At 32.1% G+C, this 21,873-nt stretch overlaps 1 protein-coding gene across 4 annotated transcripts in view; it reads left to right on the plus strand.

Moving 5' to 3' along the window:
* Positions 1-6,760: 6,760 nt before the first annotated feature.
* The window catches only part of LOC129806419 (uncharacterized), a 101,840-nt gene continuing 86,727 nt past the window's right edge, over positions 6,761-21,873 (plus strand). For 2 of the 4 annotated variants that reach the window (XR_008752163.1, XM_055854998.1), the window contains exons 1-2: positions 6,761-7,425; positions 16,586-16,711. Coding sequence is in view for 3 of the 4 variants with exons in the window: in XM_055854998.1 (XP_055710973.1) it covers positions 16,628-16,711 (84 nt within the window). In the remaining variant the exon portion in view is untranslated. Of the gene's footprint in view, positions 7,426-12,352; positions 12,721-16,585; positions 16,712-21,873 lie in introns of those variants that run through there. The other 2 variants (XM_055855001.1, XM_055854999.1) reach the window with 2 other exon arrangements.

Below are 21,873 nucleotides of genomic sequence, written 5' to 3' on the forward strand. Positions count from 1 at the left end.
TATTTTCTTCAATTCACACACACTCAGCAATTTTTTTCTCAATAATTCCGCTGTTAAATGTTGTATTTGGACAAATGACACAAAAAAGTGGGAGTGGGTGGAAATGATATTTATTTTGTGTCCAAAGAAATATTTCTCTTTTTTCTCTGACAAACCAATCTGCGTCTTGTATCTCAGCTCAACCATCGAACTTGTATCGTTGGTAATTGTGTAAATTAGTTTTAAAAGTGGAAAGAGAGACAAAAATATGCTTGAATAACTTTTTATCTTGAACATTTCTTGGTGAAAATCACAAGAAGTTTCGTGCTTTTAGTAAATATGGAGGAGAAAAACTCAATCACTTTACAACTATTTAATGGTTTTACTTTTTTTTGTCTTAGCCCTTAAGAGACTTTTTATAAGTGGTTTTTTTTGTGAAGAAAGAAAAATAAAGCGATAGATTGTTGGGAAATATATATTTGTAGCATTTAACTTTCTCTCACAATATTTCAGTGATATGAAAATTTTGGTATATTGATACATAAGGCAGTATCCGAAAATCCATTGCATATGAAATCAAGTTTAACTTGACGACTCTACGTTGACCAAATTTGCCCATTCGTCGGCCTTTCCTTATGTACGCGGGCCCAATATAAACTTTGTCACAGTGGAAGATCGCAGATATTTTTTGTCTCACGTGATGGTGTCTCTTTTTTCGTCATCATACAACTTCCAGCCCACGTTCCTTGGCTCAGGTTCTCTTGGAGCTAGAGAAAGAGCATTTTCATAATAACCCCCGCAAAATCTGTGGACGGTGGCTTTTCTGGCTAAAGGAGGGTTCTTCAGAAAGTTCGTGGACTAAAGCTCATGGCACAATCTGAAGACTATGCTTAATTTAAAATACAAAAGATTTATACACTGAGAGAAATCCGAAAAAGTTAAAATAACATTCCAGAAAAAGTAATTTTACCCTGCAGTATTGATCCTAAATCGGTGTAAATATTATCCTTTTCACGTATATTAGGGGTTAGAGGTACCCTTTTTTCATGTTAATTTTACCCTTAAGAAGGTGTAAAATTAACATTAAAAAATGTTGATATATTTTTACACCTAAAAAATGTTAAAATTATGAAAAAAAATGTTAATCACACCCTCTTTTTTCTCAGTGTAGAAGTTCTTAGTTAATTGCATTAAACTAGGATTCTAACCAAACATATGAAACTCGGTGTACATACATAATTTGATCTAAAATTCGAATAAAATCTGGCAACACTAATTCTCAAAATTTGATATTTATTTAATGAATGACGTAGTTAAACGATTATTCATTCAAACAAACGTAATAAAGCGTTTGAATTTTTGGTGTTAGGGCTTTTTTTGGTAACGTACACAGTAAAAAAAAATTAACACTAGGGTAACGTGTGGTATTTCGGGACATTTTTTAGCACATTCAAGTTTCAAACAGCTTAACGACTTCTCAAATTCTTTTTTTCTTTTTTTTCTTTGTTGATACAAATATTTATGTTCCTTATGCTATACAGAATAAGATTCTTATCGAAAAATGTTCAAAAATGCATAATTTTTTATACAAAATAGCAAAAAATGTAACGAAGTAAGAGTGGTATATTTCGGCACAGTTGCGTATTTCGGGACAGACAAAAGTCGCTATTATGCAAATAAATTTCACCGAGTCTGATTATTTACCTTTAAGTAGAAGGTCTCAACTTCACTCTTTCATAAAAATTGTGTTTAAATTTCACTTGCAAAGTGACTTAAATCGAAAAAAAACTAAGCACTGTTTGTGTTGACATTTTCAAAACTGACCACACTGAAGGTTTTGTAAAAAGTGAAATGTGACACACACAATTCACGCGTATTTCATGCTTTAAATGAAATAAAATTTCAGGAGTTTTAAGTTTATCAGTTACGTAAAGAGCTTAATATTTCATGTAGAACTTAAAAATAATTAGAAATCAAATATTTGTAGAATTTTTGATGTGTCCCAAAATACCCATGTTATGTCCTGAAAAGCACCTTGTCCAGAAATACCACACGTTACCCTATAATAGTGTGTAATTTTTAACACTACTATTATAGTGTTAAATTTAGAAAAAGTGTTTAATTTAAAATTGTTTAATTTAAAGTTGTTGAATTTAAAAATTGTTGAATTTTCATTTCATTGCGACATTTATAATGTAAAACATTTAATTGCGATATTTAGACATTTGTAATGTTCTTTCCTGTACTCACTAATGCGAGATGATTACATCTGATGCTCGAAGCTTCACGATATACTTATGCATATAAATATTTGATGTTCTATATGACTTGCACAATGAAAAGCATCTCGACTGAAGTATATGTCTTAAATTGAAATTCAGTAATTATTACATAAATTTTTCTTAAAAATTCAATAACTTTTGCCTGAAAATTCAGTAGCTTTTGTTTAAAAAATCAACAACTTTGGTTGAAATACATAGGGCTTCACACTATAATATTGTGAAAAATTATGATCAAACTATAAATAGTGTTAATTTTTGATCATGTGATAAAGAATACCATGAAGTTGTGTATTTTTTACACACTATAATAATGTGACAAACTATAATCATACTATAATAGTGGTGATTTTTAGAATTTTTCAACAGTTTTAAATCACAAATAGTAATAATAATAATGCTGGCACAACATTCCATGAAGGAACAAGGCCTTCCCACAAGGGGATTTCTAGACATGCATTATTATTTTTTCTTGTACGGGATGAGATTGTCAGTCCCATGCCGCGTGGAATCAAGTGCAGTGAAGCTCATTGGATGCAATCCGAACACCTTTAACGCCAAAAAAAATTCCTGGTGACCTAAAGGGGATTCGAACCCGGGACACTTGCATCATAGAGCGAGTGCTCTACCACATTACCCTACATATAATTTCATCCCTTTTAGGATTTTTAATATTCAAGATTTTGGTTTTTGGGATTTTGGCTGCCTCCGGTGTATTTCCATATTGTTAAAAGACGTACTGATGTGGTGATGAGGAAGTTACGACAATTGCTGATCTAACTGATGATTTTTATTTAAAAAAAAATCAAGAACCCATTGACAAACTTTTACTGTTCGCAGTTCGAACTCCACGGAGAGAGCTGTTTATATAATCTCTGTATTTTTTCACCCAATTTCCACCTTCCACCCTCAGGAGACAAATTTTCTCAACAAATCTTCTAGTTTCAGACGATTTCTGAGAAATGTCGTCACACTGTTGGTGTGTTGGTCCGTCTGTCTGTTCGGCTGTCGCCAGCTCTATAAGCCACACGGTAAGAAATAGCGACTTGGGCGCTAAGGTGAACCCTCTCATAATAATAATAATAATAATAATGCTGGCACAACATTCCATGAAGGAACTAGGCCTTCCCGCAAGGGGATTTCTAGACATGCATTATTATTTTTTCTTGTACGGGATGAGGTTGTCAGCCCCATGCCCGTGGAATCAAGTGCAGTGAAGCTCACTGGATGCATTCCGAACACCTTTAATGCCAGAAAAATTCCTGGTGACCTAAAGTGGATTCGAACCCGGGGCACTTGCATCATAGAGCGAGTGCTCTACCACTTGACCCATTGAGTGCCCATAAATACTACTCTCATAAGTCGACCCAAAGATCGTTAACACGCCCCTCATTTCCCCCCGCCCCTTCCATTCTTATGCAAAACCATGTTTTTTGGGATTTCTCGAAAACGCGCCGTGCGATTTTTTCATTTTTGGATATGTTTTAGAGATTACCCAGGCGGATGTTTGACCATGTACGAAAACATCGTTGAATCATTACTAATACCGATTTTTCAAGGTCAAAAAGGTTTTTCAAGGTTTTTCCGACAAAACTGAACCGATTCCAATCGGTTCCAAACCGGTTCATAGCCGATAACAAATTTTTATTCGAAAATCAATTATATTACTTTAAAAAAATAGATGATCTTTAGAATGATTCATGAATCGGTTCCAATCAGTTGAGAACCGGTAACCGGTAAATGATGCGAAAGTACTTTTGAGGGATAACATCTAAATCACGATTTCGAGAATTTCGCAAAGACTGGGACGCTTTGCCACCCCTTTTTCCCATTTTATTTGTTAAAAATCTTTAACTGAAATGTTTATTAAATTGCAAATACTGTTTACAAAATCGAAAAAAAATCTACTGATAAGGGAAGAGCACCACAGATCGGAATGTTTACAGATATGCTCCATATTTAGTTGAAAATATAAGCCCCAAAACACTTTTGATATCTTTGTTTTTGTTAATTAGTCTATTAATTATCCATTGAACTATATCTGTGCATTTTATTTTTAAATATTTACAATTAAGTAATAAATAATAAGTGTTAATGAAAACTTGCACTCTAGGATAGTCACGAATTGTATCAAGTGTCTCACAGAAAATTGGTTTTATAAATTAAATCTGAGCTAATGCAATGAATTCTTGTAAGAGTTAGGGTAAGTGTGCCAAATTTCGGCATAGTTGCATGCAAGCGTCAAAGTTTCAAGTTTGAAATGTAATATTTTAAATACAAATTGATTTTTTTTATTCTTTCTTTTGTAATAGTGTTGCTTGGAACCTTGTAAAGAGTTTACCATCTTGTTACTTCTTATTAAGGAGTGTTCCTTGGAACATTGTAGACAAATTATCGTCTTCAGTTTCTCTAAAATCATTCTAAAAATGAATAAAAATATAGATATAGCTTTGGTACCACCCTTCGGCCACCTTAATTCTCATAGTTCCTTGCCCTTCGGGAATTCTTCCAATATCTTTTTCACTTCATCTCGTTTGTCGAAGCTGCATTTTTTGTTATTCTTTTGCATTGTATAATCTCTAGAGTACGTAAAATATAAAAGTTAATGGAAATTCGAGGAATAAAAAATGTGGCTGAAATTGCAAGCTGGTCGAAATTTGGCACACTTACCCTAAATGGTAAAAAGTAGCTAGGGGAGACCGGGGAGGTTTGGGACAGGGGTAGTGTGGGACAAGGCGTTTTTTTCAATTAATTTTTGAAATATATGGGATTTAACCATTACGTTATCGTAGGCAATATTAAGATGTATCTTGACTAAAAGAATGGATATCCTCAGTTTTATTGTTTTAATTCTATGAACATTTTTTTAAAAATTGATAAAAATTGTATATTTTGACGTCCCGGTTTTCCTCTTTGTATTTTATATTAGCGATATATAATCAAAACTTTTTTATCTCATTAGGTAGCAGTGTAACCTGGGAACAAATTTTTATAAAAGTTTCAGAGATTATACGCTCTTGCTTTTTACATAAAGGTTTTAAATATTAAAACTACCCGCGGGGATGTTTGGGACACCTGAAAGGGGATGAATGGGACGTTGATTTTCGACAAGATTGTAGGTGGTATGCAATTGTTTATTGTCAAAATGAAGAGTAATGCCCAGTTTCTACTGGAAGTCTCCCTCTTGTGCAAAGTTTATCAGTGCAGCAGATTTCTCTAACTACAGAGACAATTAAACCATCATTGTCTTGGGAATCAATAATTCCTTATCAGAATATATTCGATTTTTGCCCAATCTAGTTAAAAACTATTTTTTTCGAAAATTTCTCGAACAAGTTCTCCAGAAAAGGCAACGCGAGAGCTAATTTAGAGAAATAATGAGAAAACAGTTACAATGCAGTTGTCGTAATATCAAACAGAAATCCATCAATGAGTTCAAAACTAAGAGTTGCAAGAAAATCTACTCGCCTGAGGAATTTGATAATCATGATTGCAATATTTAGAATAAAAAAAGAAAAGAAAGGTAGATGAAAAATAAGAAGAAAATACTTTAAATAATTGATTGACAATAAATGACTTTACTGTACAAATAAAATTGATATTAATTTCTAAGTGTAAATAAAAGATGAAACATTTTTATTTCTATCAGAGATATTTTTAATCTGGTATTTAAAATTAAATAACGTGTTCCAGTAATACAAATTATGCGAGAAAAAACGCGTCCCAAACATCCCCTTTTGCGTCCCATACTGCCCCACATCGGGGAGGTTTGAGACAAAGCGTCAAGTAAAATGTTTTATCTTCTCCAAGAAAACTCAGTTGTTTTTCAAGTTCTATCGAGTACTTTTTATAAAGTCAATACCCATAAGTATCCTATAGACCGCATAAAATTGTAATACACTATCGTGGTTTTTTGGAATACTGTCTCAAAGTCAAAACATGAAAAAGTGTCCCAAACCTCCCCGGTCTCCCCTAATCATTTTTAAAAATTCATTTTATTTGGAGAAACGATACGGTATTAACCTGACGATCCGAGGAACACTGCCGATCGCTGGTGCTCTTCCCTTATATTGAATTTTCTAAGAACTTTCTGTGCAAATTCAATTAATTTGCATTCACTGGAAAAGCCACAAACTTCTTGGACAACCAACGTGGGGGCTTAAAAAGTTGAATGAGTTGTTTTCGGTGCTGAGATGGTATTATTATTGGCCAGTGATACAGTGTGTCTCTTTGGTGCTTATTGGAAAATTGTGTCAGAAATTTGCCAAGCAATATTCAATGGTGGTGGTCGGATATATTGGGATGGAAATATATGGCAATCAAGGCTTACCTGTGTGGTTCACCACACACAGGTGACATGAATTACCTGTTTGCCAGTTTGGTGGACAGAGATGGAAAATCACAGTTCGTCTCAATCTTTTTTTTCTCAAACGCCTCATACACATGCCACTCATCGACGTTTTATATATTTAATTCCAATTCATATTTTTCGTTCGGGTACACATTATACCAATATCCAACATAGGCTAATGGATGTGAGAATAGTCGTGACGCGATTTTTGTCCGGTAAACATCATACATTTCCAAACACCTTTTCTCGCTCTCTCGGCAGAACTTCTCCTAAGGCAGCATTATATATAGTCAATTTTTCTCACCTGGGGGCTCTACTAGAGAAGCATCCCAAAAAGAGGAATTGCTCAAGATCCCATCTCACGAAGAGATATGTAGCTTCCAAATCTTGTTGTAAAAACGCGTGTGTAAAAAAGTTTAAATTATCTCACCACGATCAATCATCGATTCATCCTGGGACTGGAGGTACAAGTGAAGCAATTGTGTTTAGTGTTGGTCAAAGAAGAATCATTTTTTTCTTTTTCTTATTACACTCAATTCATCTCGAGAAAATTGTGTGAAAACAATTGAGATTGTGTCTAGTCTCTGAGGTGTATTAACGAAGTTCCAGTGAAGAAGATCATCTCTGGTGATCTCTAAAGACAAGAAGCTCAAAAGTTTCTTAGCTCTTCTTGTCCTCTGACCACCGTCACATCTCTAAGTCTCGTCAGTTTTAATTTTTTTTGGTGTATTACCTGTCTAAATAGTAATTCTTTTCCCATAACTTGGATTATTATTCTCTCAATGCGGATTACGTCATACAGCAGAGTGGCTCGCGGTAAGATTATTTGCATTTTCCATAGGTGCTATTACACATTTTTATTTTTCTTCACTTCTCCTCTGGTCATATGTAAATGAAAAACAGCGGAGATAACAGTGGACAGATTCAAAGAAGTTGGACACAAGTTCCAATTTGTTTTAAAATAACAACATGTGATGGTTTATTGTATGTGACACAATACAGAGTGTGAATACTCTTGGCAATCAATGGTGTATCCATTTTAAACATTTTAAATAATACAACATCCATCCAAAACAATATATAAATAAATTGTGTGCTTTATTGGATATAGAAGGAAAATTGTTCAGTATATTGCAGTGAATTAACCTTGTGTTACACTCTTGATGGTGTATGATGAAAATACTAAAATGTACACATACAGTGGATAGCAGAAATCTTAGTACTCCCATGCTTAAATCCTTAAAAATTTATTAAACGTAACAACATTCCATTGAGGAACTTTATGTGATTTTAATACCTTTAGCGCCAGAACATTTTCAATGATTTGAAGGCGCAGATAGTGGTCGAAAAATAAGCCTTTCTTGACTTTTCTTTTGATTTCTTCATTTAGGGGTAACTGGGGCACCACCGAACAGTAAAGTTTTTTAATTAGATATTAAGACTTTAGAGTATGAGACCTGTATGAATTCATAAACTATACCCAATAAGCAAAATAGCTGCCTTATAGAACCAAGTATTAAAAAAGTCTTTTAGTGCACTTTTAAAGGACTTAAAGTGATAATTTTCTGTTGAAATTCCTATAGAAGCTCTTAAGATCTTTAAGAGTGCGCCACTTATAGTAATCTCAGTTATGGAACCAAGAGCGTTATAAGTAAATAAAAAGATTTTTGGTTCTATAATGCCTTACTTAAGGAATTCTACAAGACTGTATTAAGAAAAAATTGCTTCTTGGGTAGGGATGTTTGTCCACTGAAGAGTAGCTAATTTAATTAATTTGTAGACTTAACCCTTTAACGACGAAACAGTTTTCGAAGTACTTTGAAGTTTATCAATTCAATGATAAACTTCAAAGTACTTTGGAATTGCGTAATTAATAAATTATCACTGGATTATTAAAATTCAAGCTTTCAAAAAAGGTTTGTCCGGAATTGCAAATTTAGTCTTAATCAACTTTTTTGAAGCTTTTTCGCTCAAAGAAAACCGTTCAATTATGCCGCTACAAAACAGAATGAACGAACTATATTAAGTAGAAGGTTGTAATAAAGTTTAAAGAGTAAATGAATGATGGAATAGCAAATATAAAACCGTGTTTGTTCATATTAAATTATCAAAATAATATCACAAAATAGCACAATAAAATTATTCCTAATTCTGCAAAAAAAGCATTTCGATCAATTTAATTTTATTTTTTTTTAAGGTTTTGGTGTTCTGTCGTTTACGTACTCTCGACTCTCACTCTAAATGAAAACCTAAATTCAGTATCAAAATTTCTGTGCAGAATTAGATCAAAGCCATTTAGTAGAAAAAGCTGTCAAAAATTGTCAAACTCAAAAAAAAACATTCAAATATAATGTATCAGAACAAATTTTAAATAAAGAAAACTGATTAATTGTGTTACTAATAAGAAGTTTTGTAGCAAAAATCTTTAGAAAAACACTGAAGCTCTGATACGAACTTCTCAAATGGTAAATGATTACCTTTGAGTTAGTTAGGGTGAAGAAAAACGTCACAATCAGAAATAATTGACAGTTGCACAAATTTTGAAATATTAATTATTAAGTCAGCAATCAAAATTATTGAAAAAATGCAAAAATATCAATAACTTTTGTTTTTATTTATCATGAATTTTATTTATTTTTCTTCTAATTTTTTATTACTAAAAATAGAATAATACTCCTTTTTCTGACAGAAAATTTTGGCATATATAGTCTGAACACTTACAGCTGGAGTTTGTTCAAAAGGAAAAGCATTCGAATATTGATTTCGAAAGCCAAAGAAAAACCATTATTGCTTTTCGTTTCATTCGCGTGGCGGCTGAAGTACTTCCTGATCGAATTTCGAAGTGTCTCTAGTGTCAACCTGTGTCCACATTTTTTTTTGTTGTACTCAAACAAAGTTTCTGCTATACCTGATTCTTTATAATTCTCTCTTGAAATTACTGAATAGCATTTTTAACAGTTTTTTAGTGTGGTATTTTATATTTTTTAAGCTGATTTTCCAATTCTTGTGTGAAAGTTTTGTTTGAAAATTCGATATTAGGTTTGAACTTTTCGAATATAATTTTTCGAACATCCAAGACACTTTTGGAGTATCAAACTCAAGATATGAATGCTCGGGGTATAATGATGTCTTCATGTTGGGAGCAATTTTCGTCAAAAATTTCATTTTTGACAGAATTTTGACGTTTCCACCTATAGAGAAATGGGCAATTTCCTTACAGTCAGCTCTTCGTTATCAGCCACTTCGATATCCGGGTGACAGCTGCTAAACACTGGCGATTGATGTATTCAGAATGTTTTTTACGAAACATGCAGTTTACCCAAAATGAATTACAGTGCTCGCTCTCTAATCCGGATCGGCGTAATCCGGACGAGTTATCGACGGTTACATTGAAAATAATTTTGAAGTTATGATGCATGTGCGTTCAGTAATGAAAATGAATTATCCTGTGATGTGTTTGTTTAATAAATGAAGTATAATAGCGTAGAATTATCTAATTATTTCTTTTTAACCTTTTTTAAAACTTTTATTCTAATTCTACAATAAAAACTTGTATTATATTTGCGAGATTAAAAAATCCATCCGAATTTCCGGATTACGAAGCAGGCATCTATCATATTGTCTCCCAATCGTCCGAATTACAAATCGGGAACTGTAATGTGTTATTTTTATTTTATCACAGTTTTTGACAAACATTCGTGATACAAAATGAAACGAAAACGTACTACGAAGAAAATTTTCTTGTTTTTCGACAGAAAACAAATTCACACAGTACAAAATATAAAAACCATTGACAAGATTTAAAAAACATAAATGTCATTTTGTCCCCACATCAGTCGAATAACGAAAAGCCGAATGTATCAAAAAAGCATTTTTGATGAAAATTTCTCCCAATGGGTACAAACACAAGTAGAATTTGATTCTCCAATAGTGTCTTGGATAAAAAATAAATGGAATTCTATTTGCACAAAAAGTCGTTGCTGTTCGAAGAACTCGAATTCAATTTCGAATTTTCGTACTAAATTTTCGAATAAGATGGGTATATCAAATGTCATACTAGAAAGCTGGCAAAAGAGTTACTCAGTGATTACGGAGTGATTACATAATAGAACAGAAACAATAAACGTCGTTGTTTTGTGTTTTTTTCTCAAAACAAAGTGAAGACCAACAAATTTTGACACTTGAACACTTCGAAATTCGAACAGGATGTACTTCAGCCACCTTGGAAAAGTATCAAGAAGTAAGAATGTCTCTTTTTTGGATCTTCAAACAGATCTTCGAGTTTTTCAAGATCCACTTGTGAATGATAAGAATGAATCTTTCCGTACAGAAGTATATTTTGAAAAATTCGAAAATCTATTTGAAGATCCAAAAAAGAGACTTTCTTACTTTTTAATACTTTCGCAAGGTGGCGAAAATTACATCCTGTTCGAATTTTGAAGTGCTCAAGTGTCAAAATGTGACGGTCTTCACTTTGTTGTGAGGAAAAAAAAAACAGAACAACGACGTTTACTGTTCTTGTCTCAGTATTTAATCACTCCATAATCACTGAGTAACTCTTGCCAGCTTTCTCGTATGACATTTGATAAATTTTCCCCACCTTGTTCGAAAATTTAGTATGGAAATTCGAAATTGAATTTGAATTCTTCGAACATCAACGACTTTTTGTGCAAATAGAGTTCAATTTACCTTTTATCCAAGACACTATTGGAGAATCAAAATCTACTTCTGATTGGGCTCAATAGAGACCTTTAAATGCAAAATATTAGCCAAGACACACACCGCTAGATAATAAGCTAAGTCTCAGCAAAATCCTTTCTATCTTCTATCTGTTTATTGCCAAATCTCTAAGTTTGATCTAAGTGTATTCCTCTGGGTTTTGTTGATCAATATTTCAGTCCTTATTCAAAAAATAATAATTGAATTGATTTGTTGAGTTGTGAAAAAATAAATTAATGGCTCCGGCACACCTTTTAAATCAGGAAAACTTTATGAAATCGAAATTCGAAACCTTTTCTTTCTCACATGTTTTGCATATAACTATCTCATTCTTTCGCATAACAAAATCGGTTGAGCTAAATTGAATTTGGAATGATGTTTGAGAGAAGAAGAAGAGTGCGAGAGAATGAAATAGACATATTTAAAACATGTGAGATAGAAAGGGATCCGAATTTCTACTTCATGAAATTGTCCTGACCTAAAAGGTGTGCCGGAGGCATAATAAACTAAAAACTAGAAGCTTAATGAAACAGATTGAAAATTTACGCAAAATCAAAGTTCTCTTTTTAAATTTATTTCGATGCTTTTTGTTTATTTTTTTTTCGCCAAGTATCATTCAGATTATTTTGCCATCCACTGTATCTTTTCTCTGAATTTTTACACCATCCGAACCACAGTGATAGAGCGAGAGGGAGAGATCGAGAAATTAAAGAAAACAGTCAACATTTTAGCACCTAATATGGAGGGTAAACAAGGACAATATTGTAACCATCTCACTTAAGGCCTCTATTCTATAATACCTTGTGGACGAATGTTTTTAAAAAAAACTGCAATTATATGTTGTTCAATTAAGCACCCGGTCAGTTTTATAATGTCCAATTTGTGCAACTCAAATCAAGCTCAATTTCATCACAATATTAAGTGTTGGCTCTTTTTTTTACGAAGCACATTTTCATGTTAAACTACCTGAGTTTTATTGATCCTCATGCGTGTTACAATTGCATCGTTTGTTATTAATTGAATGTGGCGGGAAATTGTATGTATCTTTGTCATGCTAAAAAGACCTAAAAGATTTGTGATTTAACACGTTGTACAAACATATGTGCAATTAATGAGGGGTTTCTCGCTCTTGGAACAACTCAAATGTGTCTAGTGCTCTTGAGGAATATTGCAAGATCGTAAATAATATCGCTACAAGATCAGGCGAAAAAGAATGCCCAGAGACCTGAGAGTGAAAATGAAAAGTGAGAAAAAGTGTTGAAGTTGAAAAACCCTCGTGAATTTTGGTGTTAATAAAAAAAAAATCTGCATGAATAGTTAAAATTCCAACGATCACATGAGATCACGATCCAAGATCACTCGGAGATCATATATTATAAATTTTGTCTAACTGTAGGCGTTTATTTTGCACCACACTGCTTACCTTATTTTTTGCCCATATTCTTCCTTGATCTCTTGGGAATGTCGTCGTTTGCATCACATTTCGTCGTATCTGATTTTTGACTAATCTTGAGAAAGACATTTTATGCTCAAACTTCTTTAATCAAACTTAAACTAAAGTACAGGAAGGCTTTCAAGGCTTCGAATATTTCATATTTTTTCAATGCTCCTTTAATAAATCTGACCTTTTTTATTTAGGAAATGTGTGATTTAGGATTAACTATGTCATAGACAGATCAGATTCACTAAATGTCTTGTAGGAAAAATGTAAAGGATTCGAAGCCATAGTGTGTGCGGAAGCCTGAAAACTTTCTCTATTTTTTAGGTTTAGAGGAAAATATACAAAATACGCCACTTTGCACGGAACACTGACATTTTTATTTGACGATATAAAATATGAAAGAAATGTTATTAAATGTTATTATTTGTTCAATTGTTAAATTTATTGTTCGATTTTAGAAGCTTCATATGATAATTTTTTTTTAATATTTCAATACATCAATATTTAATTTTGTTTTTTAAATAAAGAATTTACTTCACAGTTTTCACTCTAATTTAAGTTTTAAAAAGTTAAAGAAATTAAAGAAAGAAAGCCTTTAAGAATTTTCCATTCAAATTTCCCAGAAAACTATGTGAAGATCATTACGATGAACCTCATCTTAAAGAAATTATATAATTTAGAATTTGAGAACTTCAATGAAGAATGTGAATTGGTTCTTATGGCTCCGGCATACTTTTAGATCAGGAAAATTTCATGAAGTCAATATTCGAATCTTCTTCCTCGTCACACGTTTTGTAGTTCACTATCTCATTCTTTCGCATTCTTCTTCTTCTCTTAAAAATCACTCTAAATTCAATTTAGCTCAATCAAATTTGTCATAAAGGTGTGCCGGAGCCATTAAGATTGAAAAATTTAGGTTTTAATGGAGAAATTAAAGGATTCATTAGTTGCGATACAAATGCTCTTTAGAGAGACAAGAATTAAGTCAAAAAGAGGCTTAAGACATCTGCACATTGGAAGCAATTTTTGTCAAAAATGGCTTCCTTGAAGAAAATTGTCTGCACTGCAATTTAACGAGAATTGCTGCCAATGTGTAGAGGCCTTTAGCGGGAAACTGATGGGAATGTATCTTAATCATATTTTGATTATATTTATACATTAATCCATATATCCACTTAGGTCATAGGTCAGTTCAGTACATATCCTCAGTTAAATCAGCATTTGTCGTAACTTCATTTTTGCGATTTTGAGATATATACGTATTTGGAATCAGCGTAATTTTATTTATTAAACGCACTTGAGAAAAAGAAACTTTTATAAGCCCAATAAAAATTATTTTAAACAAAATTTATCGTAAGAGCCCTTAATTAAGAAAAATTTATCAGAATTTGTCGTAACTTTCATTTTTGGGGAAGTTACAATAAATTTCCATACAAAATTTTCAATAATCAGCATTTGCCGTAACTTCTTTTGCTCACTTGCGTGGCTTGTAATTTGCAGCAAAATTGCAATATTTCTCAATAAAACGTTTACAAACTCTTCCAAATATCGAAAGACAGTGGTAATCATGCGATATTTAATCATTTTAATTCAATATTTGCGAGAAAAAAGTGAGAAAAAATCCCCATACATCTGTCATTAATTCAAAACAAAACAAGCTACACGTGGCGCACAAAATTTGTTCAATAAAAGTTACGAAATAAAAGCTTTTAGTGACAGGGATAACAGTTTAATTGACTAATTTAGTCAAATAAAGGCGCTTATTATCACTGTAATAATTCAAATTGATATAATGCATTTTAGAACATTGTCGTAACTTCCAAGATTTCCATACATTGGAAGTTACGGCTTTATATACGATGGAAGTTACAATAAAATATTATTGTGTTTCTTCTAACATATATCTCAATATTTCAGCTTTTGAATTATTTTATAAAGATTTTTTCGAGTTAACTTACAGTTTAATTGTGCCACTTTTATTATTTTGACTCAAAAGTAAAAATAAAGCTGAACTGATAATTCCGTCTCCTGAAAAGTCGTCAAAAGGAAGTTACGACAAATGCTGATTTAACTGACGATATCTCTTCTAAACTTTTTTTCATTTTTTTCAATATGGTGGTAAAAAATTCTTAAAAAATCATTGTGAAAATCTTCTAGGTCTAGGTATTAAAAAGGAAAACCTAAATAATCATTCAACTGAACGATCTTCCTCGTATCAATTTGAAATGTTGTTCTAGAAGAGTTGAATTACTTAAATGACTTTTAATTCTTCTTTGTATTAGGATATATGTTCAAATTTCATATTCCTTATGGGACCATTTAGCGTACCGATAGGTTATGACACAAGTTCTCAAAATGCTAATAGATATTCCCTTAACCGTATCTTAGAACAAGGTACACAAAAATATTTCTCAATTATCCCAAAAAGACCATCAGTCGAAATGTGAAAATTTGAGCTTTTCCTCCTGCCATAAATTTGTTATACAGAACTATTCTATTTTTGTGAAGAAATTAACTTGAATTTATATTTAAAACTAAGACATAGTACGGGAAATCAGTGTAGAAATCAATTGCGATGATTTAATATGATTTAGTTAATTGATAGGGGAGCGTAGCCCTAGCTTCGAACAACTCAAATTTAGAACAACTCAGTTTTTCAATCTATTTCTCACTGAGAAAAAAAAACTGGGGTCCGATTACCTTTTTTTCCTCATAACTTTAACACTTTTTAGGTGTGAAAATATATCAACATTTATTACTGTTAATTTTACACCTTTTTAAGGGTAGAATTAAGGGGTTAATTTGAAAAAGGGTAACTTTAACCCCTACTACACCTAAATAGCATAATATTTACACCGATTTCGGATCAATGCTGCAGGATAAAATTAACAATTCCGGAATGTTATTTTAACTTTTTCGGGTTTCTTCCAGTGTAATAATATTGACTCATTATAAAATTTTAATAACTAATCCAATGCTTTAAAATTACCGAAACAAATTGAGTTGTCCGAAGCTTGAGTCATCTGAAAGTAGCGCTCTGTCCCCTACTCCAAAAAAAGATCTTGTCAAATGAACAAGAAAAGTTTGGGAAAAGGATGTTCTTTTGAGGATGTCAAATTGGTAAAGAACATTCTTTTGACAAAGTTTTAACAAGATCTATTTTTCCGTAAAGTAAACAGTTAAGGCAAGAACCATTATAAAGAAAAGTCGATAATGCAGTAGCACTTGAGAACAGTAAAGTGTTAAAATATGTTCAATTTTCATTGGAATAGAACTATCAGTAATTATCTTCCAATAGTTTTGTTTTATAAAGAATGATGTAACATGAAATAGGGTCGAAGGATCACCTCTTTGACAGGGAACCCTTTTTAACATTTTTGTCAAAATTTTGAAATTTATTTAAAGTCTCTAATAAAATGTAAATAAATATGATGTTTTCTGATAAGGATAGATATTTAAATTTCGTATTCCAAATGGTACAGAATAGGATGTCAGTCCTGACACGATTTCTTAAAGTGTCAATAGGTGTTCGTTTCACCCTAGTTTTTTTTTGTAAATTTTATTTTATCCTTTTATGACGATTTTCAGTGATTCCTTTCTAAGAAAAAATATTGCAATTTCATATTTCCTTTTACAAATTTTATATTTTAAAAAAAATCCAATGTTGAATTACTATTTGCAAAACAAAAATTATTATTGATCTTGACACATTTTAAAATAGAAATTAATCAGATACATTAGTAATTGATGCAAACAACAATAATGTGGGGAATTTACTAAAAAAAGAAATATTAAAACATGTCGAAATATCTTTAGGTATCTCGATACAAACACGGTAGAACGATATTGTGACCAAGAATGGAGTCTTCCAGTGCCAAAGCAGCAGTTTTGGACGTGCAAAAATATGAGGGACTTCTTCTGGAGCCACCCACGAAAGATGTGGTAAGTTTCTATTTTATTCTTGATATGATCATCATCGATACATGATCAATATTATGCCGACGTATTTGTCTTTGCAAAACAAACCATTTTATGAACCAAAACAATTCACGATTTGTGAATGAATTTCAATGTTTTCTGCGGTCTCTCCTTCATTCGACCAAATAAAACCAAAAAAAAAATTACATAAATACGTAATAATGCTCACAACAGCTATTGCTTCACAATTATGGATATTTTGAGTATTTTCTCGTGCATCTGGGTGCGAGCATAATGGAGAGAAATTGCAAGTGAGATGCTAAATGGTCTGAACTGAATATAATAGAGGAACCATCGGTGATTATATGCACAAGACATGTGAGGGAAGTGCAGGAGCAAGAGATGAGGATTCCCAATGAATTTTCAGTGGGCAATAAAAGCTCCGGTGGCTTTTCTTTGTTCTCCCAAGACGGACACAAACTTAAGGTCTGTCTCTCTGGGAATTAGTGAAAGTGAGATAAGAAAAAAAACATCTCCCATATCACATTTTTAGCGTCTTCCTCCGCACAATAATAAACTTCCTACACACAATTTTCTTGATTACGCTACCTGTCTTGACAGTCACACCTGAGATAACCTCAGCTAATGAAGTCAATTTCTCATTTTGCCCAACACTAAACTACACTTCATGATGGATTACTACAGAATAATATGAATTTTTGATAGAGTTCACCAGTTCTTTTTTGCGTGAAACAAAAGAATTTATAACACATTTTCGTTTTTACAACCGAAAATCGCGGTAATTGATTATCTTGTTGAGTTTTCCTACACATTTTGTTGAAATAATTAAAATGATTTTGAAAGGAAACAAGCAGAATGTGGAGAAGACTTTGTTGATTGCTCAAATTCATTAGCTGTATGATACCATGACACCGTTTCTTAATGCTCGTAGTGAGTCGAAAACGAGTTGAAGTGCACAAGGCAATTGGTTGAGATCAGTGGCAAAGACAAGGAAAGGCCTCCAGTTCAAGTCTGGGAGGAGGTAGGAATTTTTCCTGTCTCTATTTGGGTTAAGTCTGTGGATTGGGAATCACTGGTTATGATTTTCGCCTCTCTGTGCACAAACACAACATTTCTTGGGATTATATAAAAGCGAACAGAAGTCTGCTCAAACGTTTTAATGATACCCTTACAAAATTGGTTATTTCTAAAAAATACTCTTTGAAATTCTTAGTTGATTTTAAGTGAGAATTTTCACTAGAAATTGAGAATTTTCCATTTTGACCAGTGCCACATAGGGTCAACCTTTGCAGCTTCGTAATTTTGCAGCTTCGTAAAAATCTAATTTATTCTATTTTTTCTAAACGAATCTAACCCATGACCATATATTCTAATAGCTTGCACAAAATCTCCACATTTCCTTTAAAGATTTTTAAAGGTTAAAGATTAAAGAGACCACGATTAAAGACGTTTAAAGATTTCCATACAAAATATGCCTAAAAATTTTTTTTTTTGATGCCAACTTTGGGGGGTCTATCTCTTCTAGTTTACGAGATATTCGCCTTTAAAGATTTGCATACAAAATATGCCTAGAAAATATTTTTTTTTGATGCCAACTTTGGGGGGTCTATCTCTTCTAGTTTAGGAGATATTCGCGTTTAAAGATTTGCATACAAAATATGCCTAAAAAATATTTTTTTGATGCCAACTTTGAGGGGTCTATCTCTTCTAGTTTAGGAGATATTCGCCTTTAAAGATTTGCATACAAAATATGCCTAAAAATTTTTTTTTGATGCCAACTTTTAGGGGTCTATCTCTTCTAGTTTAGGAGATATTCGCGTTTAAAGATTTACATACAAAATATGCCTAAAAAAAATTTTTTTAATGCCAACTTTGGGGGGTCTATCTCTTCTAGTTTAGGAGATATTCGCCTTTAAAGATTTGCATACAAAATATGCCTAAAAAAATTTTTTTTGATGCCAACTTTGGGGGGTCTATCTCTTCTAGTTTAGGAGATATTCGCCTTTAAAGATTTGCATACAAAATATGCCTAAAAAAGTTTTTTTGATGCCAACTTTGGGGGGTCTATCTCTTCTAGTTTAGGAGATATTCGCCTTTAAAGATTTGCATACAAAATATGCCTAAAAAAATTTTTTTGATGCCAACTTTGGGGGGTCTATCTCTTCTAGTTTAGGAGATATTCGCCTTTAAAGATTTGCATACAAAATATGCCTAAAAAAATTTTTTTGATGCCAACTTTGGGGGGTCTATCTCTTCTAGTTTAGGAGATATTCGCCTTTAAAGATTTGCATACAAAATATGCCTAAAAATTTTTTTTTGATGCCAACTTTGGGGGGTCTATCTCTTCTAGTTTAGGAGATATTCGCCTTTAAAGATTTGCATACAAAATATGCCTAAAAAAGTTTTTTTGATGCCAACTTTGGGGGGTCTATCTCTTCTAGTTTAGGAGATATTCGCCTTTAAAGATTTGCATACAAAATATGCCTAAAAATTTTTTTTTGATGCCAACTTTGGGGGGTCTATCTCTTCTAGTTTAGGAGATATTCGCCTTTAAAGATTTGCATACAAAATATGCCTAAAAATTTTTTTTTGATGCCAACTTTGGGGGGTCTATCTCTTCTAGTTTAGGAGATATTCGCCTTTAAAGATTTGCATACAAAATATGCCTAAAAATTTTTTTTTGATGCCAACTTTGGGGGGTCTATCTCTTCTAGTTTAGGAGATATTCGCCTTTAAAGATTTGCATACAAAATATGCCTAAAAATTTTTTTTTGATGCCAACTTTTAGGGGTCTATCTCTTCTAGTTTAGGAGATATTCGCGTTTAAAGATTTACATACAAAATATGCCTAAAAAAAAATTTTTTAATGCCAACTTTGGGGGGTCTATCTCTTCTAGTTTAGGAGATATTCGCCTTTAAAGATTTGCATACAAAATATGCCTAAAAAAGTTTTTTTGATGCCAACTTTGGGGGGTCTATCTCTTCTAGTTTAGGAGATATTCGCCTTTAAAGATTTGCATACAAAATATGCCTAAAAATTTTTTTTTGATGCCAACTTTGGGGGGTCTATCTCTTCTAGTTTAGGAGATATTCGCCTTTAAAGATTTGCATACAAAATATGCCTAAAAAAGTTTTTTTGATGCCAACTTTGGGGGGTCTATCTCTTCTAGTTTAGGAGATATTCGCCTTTAAAGATTTGCATACAAAATATGCCTAAAAAATTTTTTTTTGATGCCAACTTTGGGGGGTCTATCTCTTCTAGTTTAGGAGATATTCGCGTTTAAAGATTTGCATACAAAATATGCCTAAAAAAATATTTTTTTGATGCCAACTTTGGGGGGTCTATCTCTTCTAGTTTAGGAGATATTCGCCTTTAAAGATTTGCATACAAAATATGCCTAAAAAAGTTTTTTTGATGCCAACTTTGGGGGGTCTATCTCTTCTAGTTTAGGAGATATTCGCCTTTAAAGATTTGCATACAAAATATGCCTAAAAATTTTTTTTTGATGCCAACTTTGGGGGGTCTATCTCTTCTAGTTTAGGAGATATTCGCCTTTAAAGATTTGCATACAAAATATGCCTAAAAAAATTTTTTTTGATGCCAACTTTGGGGGGTCTATCTCTTCTAGTTTAGGAGATATTCGCCTTTAAAGATTTGCATACAAAATATGCCTAAAAATTTTTTTTTGATGCCAACTTTGGGGGGTCTATCTCTTCTAGTTTAGGAGATATTCGCCTTTAAAGATTTGCATACAAAATATGCCTAAAAAATTTTTTTTTGATGCCAACTTTGGGGGGTCTATCTCTTCTAGTTTAGGAGATATTCGCGTTTAAAGATTTGCATACAAAATATGCCTAAAAAAATATTTTTTTGATGCCAACGGCCCCACTTTCCCCTATCAGTATTTTAGTGGAGTGAATAAAATTATGAATAAACTATCTCCAATGCAAATTTATCTACCTTATTTGATTGCGGTTTTAATACCAATTTTTCCATTTCGTCAGTTAAATCAGCATTTGTCGTAACTTCCTTTTGATAACTTTTCAGGAGACGAAATTTTCAGTTCAGCATTATTTTTCTTAAAAATGAGCCCCGAATGCGATACTTTTGAGTCAAAATAATAAAAGTGACACTAATAAACTGTAAGTTAACTCGAGAAAATCTTTATAAAATTATTTAAAAGCTGCAATATTGAGAAATATGTTAGAAGAAACACAATAATATTTTATCGTAACTTCCATCGTTTATAAAGCCGTAACTTCCAATGTATGGAGATTCTGGAAGTTACGACAATTTTATAAATTTCATTATATCAATTTGAATTATTCTAGTGATAATAAGCGCCTTTATTTGACTAAATTAGTCAATAATACTGTTATCCCTGTCCCTAAAGGTTTTATTTCATAAGTTTTATTGAATAAATTTTGTGCGCCACGTCGCTTGTTTTGTTTTGAATAAATGACAGATGAGCAGGGATTTTTTCTCACTTTTTTCTCGCAAATATTGAATTAAAATGATTTCATGTTACACTATTCGCACTGTCTTTCGATATTTGGAAGAGTTTATAAACGTTTTATTGAGAAATACTGCAATTTTGCTGCAAATTACAAGCCACGCAAGTAAGCAAAAGAAGTTACGGCAAATGCTGATTATTGAAAATTTTGTATGGAAATTTGTCGTAACTTCCCCAAAAATGGAAGTTACGACAAATTCTGATAATTTTTTCTTAATTAAGGGCACTTACGATAATTTTTGTTTAAAATAATTTTTATTGGGCTTATGAAAGTTTCTTTTTCACAAGTGCGTTTAATAAACAAAATTACGCTGATTCCAAATATGTATATATCTCAAAATCACAAAAATGAAGTTACGATAAATGCTGATTTAACTGACGATTTGCCATTTCAATTGACCACAATTGCACTGCAAATGATGATGATATATTTTATTGGTTGCAATAGGGGAGATTTATGGTTTTTGAAAGCTAACAAAAAAATTGGCAGAAAATAGTCAAATCATGGTTAATTAAGGGGTCAGTTTTCGTTTTAATTTAAATTTATTAATTAGATGCAGAAAATGTGACAATTGAAATTGTGACTATATTAAATATTAAACTGAAAAATTTTGAAAAAATCCTAATAAATAATTAAAAATAATTAAATTA

The sequence above is a fragment of the Phlebotomus papatasi genome, chromosome 3 (assembly GCF_024763615.1).
Source record: "Phlebotomus papatasi isolate M1 chromosome 3, Ppap_2.1, whole genome shotgun sequence".
NCBI classification, from domain to species: domain Eukaryota; kingdom Metazoa; phylum Arthropoda; class Insecta; order Diptera; family Psychodidae; genus Phlebotomus; species Phlebotomus papatasi.